General features: G+C 38.9%; 1 protein-coding gene and 1 pseudogene across 2 annotated transcripts; one reads left to right on the top strand and one right to left on the bottom strand.

Moving 5' to 3' along the window:
• Positions 1-2038: 2038 nt before the first annotated feature.
• Positions 2039-4799, bottom strand: LOC102700008 (annotated as a pseudogene).
• Positions 4800-5427: 628 nt separating this feature from the next.
• Positions 5428-8986, top strand: LOC102718042 (cytochrome c-type biogenesis ccda-like chloroplastic protein 1). Of its 2 annotated transcripts, XM_006664254.3 has the most exons (11): positions 5434-5768; positions 5858-5913; positions 6254-6381; positions 6566-6651; positions 6738-6769; positions 6917-7078; positions 7333-7405; positions 7508-7608; positions 7892-7984; positions 8165-8211; positions 8682-8983. In XM_006664254.3, the coding sequence occupies exons 1-11, from the start codon at positions 5510-5512 to the stop codon at positions 8755-8757; spliced, it is 1113 nt and encodes a 370-aa protein (XP_006664317.3). In that variant the 5' UTR covers positions 5434-5509; the 3' UTR covers positions 8758-8983. The 2 variants fall into 2 exon arrangements, with proteins under 2 accessions (XP_040385697.1, XP_006664317.3); XM_040529763.1 differs by lacking the exon at positions 7508-7608 and having other exon boundaries at positions 5428-5768; positions 8682-8986.
• Positions 8987-9493: the final 507 nt, after the last annotated feature.

Here is a 9493-nt window from a genome sequence, read left to right as displayed (position 1 = left end):
ATCCTAGTTTACTTTTCAGTATTTACTTTTAGATCACTAAGAACACGTATATGAAAGTTTTATGAAAAAATTAATTTGTAATCGCTAAAGCCTTTTCGCTTGTACTTATTTTAAGCGAAAATGTGAGTCATGTATTGTCTCTCTCTAAATTTATATAGATGCAAATAAAATTTTAATGCATATATAAAACATATTGATTAATCGATTGATAAATTTAGTTATAACCAAAAACATCTTGTAGTATGGAACAAATAGTGTAAGCTAAAGGACAGTCCTACTTGTTGTTTTTATAAAACCCATATATTTTTTATTACTTGAAGAAGCCCATGTTGCTAAATGACATAAGAGTGTTGTTAACATCCTTAAAAAGTACCTCGAGATATCATATTTTCCAGTGTGTACCTTCAGTACCAAATTTTTACACTAATTTTTTTCCTCAAGATACTTTTCAAGAATAGTAAAAAAATCCATGACATAAAATAGGAGATGGTGGTGATGCTCAATGACATTCATTTCGAAGCTTTTGGTTGACAACTCACAGTAACCGTAAGATAGTAAGGTTAACAGGCCAAAACACCGAATCATCCTCTCCATGAATGAGAGAGGCCATAGCATCAACCTCAAGCATGCGGAATGAGATCCTCTGCATTTGAGAACAGCATTTGAGAACAAAATGCAGAGGCACTACAATGATTTCCATTAGCCTATATTTTTGAGCGTCCGATCTCCATCAAATGGCTAAAAATAAACGATACAGTATCATGCTACGGTATAAATAGTGGAATACAATAGCTCGCTACCGTTCTAATGCAAATCTCTGTAGCACAAGACTCATAGCACGGTTCAAAGTGTATTGTTCAAATAGTGCTCTGTTGTTACTACAGAGGACCAGCAGGCATAGTTGATAGTTGTGAGCCTGTAAGGCAGAACCGTAGGATGCATACATCCCGTTTATTTCATCACTTTGGTTTGAAGCCTATGGCTGACATCATTTTACTTACCTTACAAACCAAATTAGATTTTTAATTTTGAAGTTGATTTTGTGATTTTTCCATCGTAGTTTATTTTATCATTTAGGCCACCTCCAACAATTAAACATTCTAAAAGACAACTTTTTCAATGGTCTAGCTCTTAGCAAATAGCTCATAATACAAATGACTTTATAATTTATTCTCACTTGACATTAAAATATGTGCAAGTGATTATCTCTTGATTAAGAGATAGCTTTTATCTCTCTTCTATTAAAAAATTATGTAGTATATCTTATAGATAGCTTATATATATCCATTAGGGGTGGCCTTAAGTGTGAATCACTGTGAAAAGAATATATGAAAATGTTTCCCACAAATTAGTTTCCTTCTACTAGTAAGCTATTTCATTTTTTCTTCTTCTAGAAAGCGAAACTATGGGAGCCTATGCTGTGCCAAGACGAGCTGTTCGCCCTGCAGCTTGCCAATCTGATCATCAATCGACAATCTGTCCGACTATCCCAGGCTATTTCAGCTAATCAGCTGGTTATGAAGCCGGTGTGAAAGTGTGTGTGTGCACGCGCGTGCGTGTGAGTGAAAGTGGGTGGAACACTTGTCATCTATCTTTCATTAGCACGGGCAAGAATCATCAATTTTTCTACACTGAGTATATGCTAGTACCATGCTAGCAGTATATGAATTCTATGTATCGCTTGAACAGACTCATGGAGCTTGGAAGAGGAAAAGAAAAAAGAAGCATCTAACTTATGGTGATCACCTTTACACCAAAATGACAGTTCTTCTGCTTTCATTACCCAAAAATATCATGTCTTAAAGAACATTAAAGAACATGAAACTTCCTTTCTAGAGAGTACCAGGGAAAACTCAAAGCATCTCTTTACATGTATCATTGTTCAAACTGCCAAATATTGCTAACTGCTCCTGACAAAAGATCACAAAGATTCATTTCTCATCCAATCTTTCACACTAGTAACTCAGAGGCCACATTCTATTATGTGGCCCTATACCCTATCAAATGGAAACCATCGATTGCTCTTTTCTTTATGGTCTTACCATCTACTTCTTTGGTAGCCTTCTCTCTGGTTTCTCTGTTTAGTGTTTCTTTGCTCAAAGTATCCTTCACTATTCCTTTTCCTTCCGGATATGCTTCTTGAGTCCCGGTATGTGTTGTTGTATCATCTATAGAAGCTATCCCTGTTCTTTGATGAAAAATGATTGCTATTACGACTCCAATTGCCCCAACTAGAATCCGCCAAGGCAGTACCTAAACCAGAGCAATTTTTACTCCACTCGTTCCAAGATTCATGATTTGCTCCCCAGCTCAAGTTGGATCTTGAATTTTCCTCCCACTTGTTAACTTCAGCTGGCTTGTCTACATAAACGTCCCAGTTTCCAGACTGATTTTGACAACACTTCTTATTTAAACACTGTTGCATGATCCATCAACTCGGAGTAACTCATTGTCCCTCTCAAATGGCAGCTGTACAATATTCAGGTCAGCGACCAACTCAGGGTTGATCTTGCAATTGTGATCAACCCTGTCAATGTACATATCAGGGTTTGGCAAAGGTATGTCTGAAGGTTGACCATGGTACTTAGCCCAAAATCTAGCCTTTGCATTCTTAAAATTATCAAAGGCTTCCGAGTCATCCCATTGCTCTATGTTCTTACACATTGAGACATATTTCTTGTTTTCGTAAAACCTTTGCCAAGAAATGCCACCTACATAAATGCAAAATTCCCTTTCCCATAATGGGATTGGGTGGCAATTGTGTCCTGCAAATAAAACAATATAAGATTCATTGTAGCAACATAATGATGCAGGGAGGTAAAATGTTTATACAAACAGATAACTTGTAAAAGATAATATTCAATTCCTTAATGGTAATGTACAGATTTAGACATCCTTCTGATTTTGGAAGGGTCACATCCTAAAATATCAGCATCCCTTCTAAAAGTGTGGAAACAAATAAACCCAACAGTTACTTGCATTATATGCTAAACCCTAAATAGAAAAAGCATTCAAGGTACTAGATAAAAGGGTTTAATCTCAACCCTAAAACACTAACATTCCTTCTAACTTCTGAGGGTGAGTTCGAGAGTGAGTGAAGAAGAAGAAAAAGAAAATCATGCAAAAGGAGGTACTACCTCTGTCTCAAAATACTACCACCTTTGCAGTTCAATTGAACTACAAAGGTATCTCATTAGTGAATGATTAATTGAGTATTAGCTATTGCAAACTTTAAAAATGGATTAATATGATTTTAAAGCAACTTTTAATAGAAAGTTTTTACAAAAAGAACACATTGTTTAGTAGTTTAGGAAGTTTGTTGACAGGAAATAAGGGGAGTTTCCCCCTATCACATGCAAAGGAACGCACCCTAGGGGATGTAGTTTGTTGCCACACAACTGTGGCTTTAGGATCCTTACCGCTTGAGGGAAAAGATGGACATTGTAGCCATATAAGAAATTACTGGTAGCCAACTCAACATTTTGTGGTCCCTCTTTTTTCTTTAAGAAATGTGCAGTAAGCACAACACTTTGTTTTGTTTCTCCATTAAGTACAACCTCAACCAAATGACTGTAATATGGCTAATGCAAAGTTTTAGAAAGACAATCCCTTAATCTCTTATCCTTGGCATCCTCAAAATACATCAACAATTTGACATGATTGCCTCTTTTGTTGCATCAGTGTTTTAGTGTGGTTTCTACTAATTTGAAGCTCCAACGATTAGCCTAATTTTAGAGAAATAACTTGTAAGATCATATTAGCACACCTTCCATTTCCTAGGATTCTACCCATGTCATATTAAGGTCCAGGTGAGTTGGGACCCCATGTAATTACGAAAGAGCTAGGACAGTTACCAAATTCAGCAGTTTTCAATAGATGCTAGGCAGGTGACGCAGTAAAATGCATGGTGGTGTCTAGTGCCTAGTTACCGATAATGACCAGAATGGAAACTATGAGCTAGGTCATAGGTTGGCACCTAGTGAGATTCAAATACAGCAGTAGTGCACCCTGAATATGTTTCAGCATTTATATTTCTTCAAGTGGATAAGGAGAGGCGCTGTTTTAAATTTTGGCGGGAAGCAAAAACCATCCTAAATAGTCACTATTTCCGTTAGATCGTTACAGATTATTTTGGTGGGAAGGGAAGAATATCCTAAACAAGAAGTGCATCATCACTACTACTGTTACAAATTCTTGAACAGATGGCACACCGCGCTGACTGTGGTTGGACCAAGTGACACTTGTATTCACAATGTTTGCACATAAGTAGTTGGCTAATTGCAATACGATCACAACGCTACCATAAACTACAAATTGGTACTTGGTAGTCAAACAAAAGTAGAATTTTCTGACATTTAGATATCATATTTTCAAAATACTAAGACAAATTAAACCAACACATATCCTAATGGTAAACGAGGATGCAGTAGCAACTCTAGTTTTAAGCTTGAACTGACTGATCACAAATACAGTCCACCATCTAGAACATTTGCGGCATTGTTAGGGTGGCAGAAAGTAAAATGATATGAATGTATGCCCTGAATTCCGATCCATGGAAAAATCATTAGCCAACAAGAAACTACCAGACTTAGATATCTAGATCGAAAATTTGTAACCTATTCTTCCCTAACAAATCACCATCTGAACTAAATCGAATCATAAACGCAATCCAATAAGGGGATACAAGCAACCAATCAGTTATCCATACCGTCGTAATAAGGAGGAGGGGAAGGCCGAGGTGGAGGTCGGTCGCGGCGGCCCCTCCTGTGCCATGGCGGATGGCGGTTCCAGTTCCCCATCGTCGGGAGAAGGAAGCACCCGACTCAGAATGATTCACCGATAGCCGCTCTGTTGCTCTCAACGGCAGAGTCTTCCGGCAACTGGAATGCTAGCTCGCTGCGAGACTGCCAGATTGGGCGCCGCCGCCTTTGCACACAGCGAGAGGAGCATGAGGCGACGACTCGCCGGAGAGAGATAGCTAAAGCATTAACTAAGGGGTGTTTAGATTGAGAAAATTTTTGGAAGAATGTCACATCAAATGTTTGACCAGATATTGGAAGGGGTTTTCGGACACGAATGAAAAAATGAATTTCACGGCTAGCCTGAAAACCGCGAGATGAATCTTTTGAGCCTAATTAATCTGTCATTAGCACATGTTGGTTACTGTAGCACTTATGCCTAATCATGGACTAATTAGGCTCAAAAGATTCGTCTCAAGATTTCTTCCGTAACTGTGCAATTGGTTTTTTGGTTCATCTATGTTTAATACTTTATTTAGATGTCCAAAAATTAGATGTGATGTTTTTGAAAAAAGTTTTTGGAACTAAACAATACCTAAATTTAAGAAGCCAAAGAGGAAGGAACGAACAGCTTCATCACACTGACTCGTGGGCCCGGCCCATCGAAGGTAGGTTTCCTCTCCACGTTGTCGCTTTGACTCAGCAGCGTCGTCTTCTTCTCCCTCTTCGCCGGTAGCCTCCGCTCCATCCATCCATTGCAGCACTGCTCCATGCTCTGCGTCGCCATGGCCGCGCGCCCCGTCGTTGGCACCACCACCTGCCGTCCCTGCCTCCCACTCGCAGCACGTGCTGGGGCTGCTGCTTCCAAACCCTCCACCTCCTCGTCCCCTGGTACGGGTAGCCACGTGGGCGTGCCCTGCGAGCGCGGGAGCTCGGTTTCCAAGGCAGCGGTTCGTGGAGCTAGGTTGGAGGCGGCGGCGAGGTGCTCGCTCCTCCGCCAGCCCCCCGTGCTGCTGGCAACCGTGGCTGGTAAGGGTGTTCACTGTTCCCTGCGTGTGTGTTTATCGCTGGCTATCTGTTTGACGAAATGGCTCTGACGTGGTGCTCGTTGGTCGCAGTGGGGAGTCTGGTTGCTGCTGGCGCTGCAAATGCTACCGAGCTTGGGGATTCTCTGGTGAGGGAGCGCTGTTTGCCTTCAAATTTCTGTTTCCCTTGTTGCTTATCGTAAGAGGAATTTGTGACGCCTGTGTCAAGTTGTGGTTTCACTATGGTTAACAACTTAACATGCCAAATTATGCTCTATGGAAATTTTATGAACTTTAGTCAACACCGAGTTATCTTTCATAGGGAAGTGCAATCACACATGCTGTTTCACCAAGTCCTCTGGTCCTATCTAGGCACATTTGGGATTGTTGCTATCTCCTAGTCCTAGCAAATTTGAACAGGAATATATTCCTTTTGATTCCACTGTGATGGCATATAGCTAACCCCTGCATAACGTTTTATATGATCAGCTAGGATCATCGGGGTTTGCTTTGGCTGACATTAGCATTGGAGATTGGTTTGGAAATTTGCTATATTCAGCAGGGCAGCAAGCCAATGAGGCTGTTCAGGATCAGCTGTCTGCTCTCAGTTTCACTAGGTTAGCTTTGCCCCTGCAGTGAATTGCCTGTAGACAGAGTCTTCATGCTTAGTTTCTTCCATTCTATTTTTGGAATACCTGGATATGGGGTATCCCGTGTACTGTACCTATCTGTATAGGAAAGGAGGTTCTGAATTTTATACTTTATGTTCATTTTGTTCTGACATGTTTCTCTATTATCCAGCTTGGCCGTAATTTTCAGTGCTGGACTTGTAACTAGTTTGTCTCCTTGCACACTCAGTGTTCTACCATTGACTCTAGGATATATAGGCAAGTATAGTGGCTACCGAGATGGTTTGTTTGGTTCCCCAGGATTGGTTATCACTGATGACACTACATTCTTTAAAATCCTTCAGGTGCTTTTGGCTCTGGCAAAGATCGATCTGAGGTATGTTCTATTATGTATAATAAAATGACTTAGAGAACTCGCATATCCAAAGCCCCATATGCTGTAACATTTGTCTACCATTTATGAAAAAACCTCCATCCATGTAATTCCTAATGTAACTTGATGTGTTTCTGTTCCATCTATTAGGTTGTTGGAAATTCAGTTGCTTTTTCATTAGGACTGGCAACAACCTTAGCCATCCTTGGTGTTGCTGCCTCTTTTGCTGGGAAGGCCTATGGGCAGGTGGGACAAGGACTCCCAGTGGCTGCTTCGGGGTTAGCGGTCATAATGGGATTGAACCTTCTTGAGGTAAATTCACAATCCAATGTGAAAACTCATAAAGTGGAGCTTGCTGATTATTTTTTTCCACCTAACTTGTTGCCTCAATTCAAATCAATTATGAGCTGACGTAATGGTTGTTCTTTTTGTGAATAATTGTGAAACCTTGTCACAGTGGTAATTTATTGCGATGAAATATGTGTATACTGTTGTTGCTCCTGCAATAGTAGATACTAGCTCACTGACTTAAGCTGTTCTCTGTTCTGGTTATCTTGTATTTATAGGTAATTGAGCTACAGCTTCCCTCATTTTTCAGCGATTATGACCCTCGAGCTGCTGCGGCTAACCTCCCTTCCAGTAATGCTTTCTGACATCATTTTCTATTTCGTTCCAAAGTACTGTATTTCTCATTATGTTTGTTTTAATTACAGTGAACAATATCTTGTCTTTTCCTGATAGGTGTACAAGCATACCTTGCTGGACTTACGTTTGCATTAGCAGCATCACCTTGCAGTACACCTGTTCTTGCTACACTTCTGGGATATGTTGCCACTTCAAGAGTATGCATAATAGGAGGATTCATAAGTTGCATTAATATTTTATCACCGTTTCTTAAATTTTAAAACATTAAATCTGTTTTAAACTTTAACCATAGTGTTTTTAGTCACTAAAGTTAGCAAATCACATCTATGATATGCGGTGATGTTTGATTTCTTCGTGTCCAATCTATGTTACACTTGCCTTAGTGAATCTGTCTAATTGTCGTCATGGAGCATATGCTAGCCCTAGCTTTTTATTTATTTATTTTTTACATGTGGATCACAGTGTCCATTTTTCTCTCAGGATCCGATTGTTGGAGGAAGTTTGTTATTGACATATACAACTGGCTATGTTGCACCTCTTCTCATTGCAGCTTCTTTTGCTGGAGCACTGCAGGTATAGATGTCATCTGAGATATACATTTCGTTAATTATGAACAAGATAATACCAACAAAAGTGGAAATTTGATTCTCTCTTAGACTTGAGTAACAGTTTAACAGCACAAATCCTAGAATACCCGCACCTGTTATTTACATTTAATGATTTAATGACTAATGAATTATTTTCTTTCTGTAGAGTTTGCTTTCATTCAGGAAATATTCCGCTTGGATAAACCCAATCAGGTATGTGACCAGTTCTTTCTGGGTCTTGAGGGGTTCCTGATTTGTAAATTAAAAAAAAAACTGCACATTGCAATTAACTATATGCGCATTAGTAATCATTATTTGCTACCTATTAAAAAGGGAACACTGAAAATTAATAGGATTATTCATTAATTGATACCAATCATTCACTAGTTTTATACAATTTCACTGCCTTGGTTCAAAGCACTTAAACTATTTATTTGGCATACTTTTTAGGAGAATATAACACATCAAATTTATCTTTTCATCCATTTAATATTTCTTTTGTAAGATACTGTCCTAAACTTCTACAATTATGTCATTTTCTCTGCACAGTTTCAATTCCTCAGATAAATTTTTATTCGTTATTTTTTAGGAAATGTCCCTAAAATACAAGCCATTCCTTCTTAAAAGATCTGCTTTCTACTTTTCTTTTGGTTAAATGCCTCGCACTGACATTTGCTTGGTAGTGGTGCATTTCTACTGGGTGGAGGGGTTTATACCCTGTTGGACAGGCTGTTTCCTGCAACATCAATGGTGATGTAGAGTGCAGATGATCGTTGGACGAGAGCTGCAGTACGAGGGTCACCATTGTTGGACATGCGAATGTATGTCAGTTGCAATGTAAAGTAGGTAATGATAAAATGCTAACACATTATGATGAACCTTTTGTAGCTTACGTAGGTGTGTGAAATTTGTAGACAGAGGTGCAGAGCAGAAAATAAAACTATTTCTATGCGACTATGCCCTTTTACTTCCAATTCGCAGGATGCATAAGTCCACGATAACCAAAGTGGCAACAAGGACAAACATATACGGGCGTACTGCTGCTACGTTGAGAAAACTAACACCTCAATTCCACATATAAGGACATTTCGTTGTATTCGTTAATGCTCGATTGGAACATAAGGAATTTTGAGATTGTGAAATACAACTAATCGAGCATTAATGAAATTTCATATATGAGTACTAATGAATTTGACATATATAAATAATATATATTAATCAATAGATGAATCTAGTCATAAATAAAAAGTGTTATAATATAGAACGAATGGAGTAATTTCACGATTCATGTCTGCCAAGACAAGGGAGCGGTTTTCTGCGTTCCAACTTCCAAATAAAGTTTAGCAGGCACTAAGAGCATCTTCAAAAGCAGTCCAATAGAAGCCATAAAAAGTAAATATTGACATTCTAGATTAAAAATGTTTCTCCAACAGTTGCCCAAAGCAACTTCTAATTTTTTTAGCATTCTCAAATACCAGCGTTCCATGAACCAAAT

Source organism: Oryza brachyantha, chromosome 12 (assembly GCF_000231095.2).
Source record: "Oryza brachyantha chromosome 12, ObraRS2, whole genome shotgun sequence".
In the NCBI taxonomy this organism is placed as follows: Eukaryota; Viridiplantae; Streptophyta; class Magnoliopsida; order Poales; family Poaceae; genus Oryza; species Oryza brachyantha.
This window is presented reverse-complemented; position numbering and strand designations above follow the sequence as displayed.

Coding starts and splice junctions, on each gene's coding strand:
- LOC102718042 (XM_006664254.3), top strand. CDS start 5,510: ATGCTCTGCGTCGCCATGGCCGCGCGCCCCGTCGTTGGCACCACCACC. Junction 5,914..6,253: donor CCGAGCTTGGGGATTCTCTG/GTGAGGGAGCGC, acceptor TTATATGATCAG/CTAGGATCATCGGGGTTTGC. Junction 8,212..8,681: donor GCTTGGATAAACCCAATCAG/GTATGTGACCAG, acceptor TTTGCTTGGTAG/TGGTGCATTTCTACTGGGTG.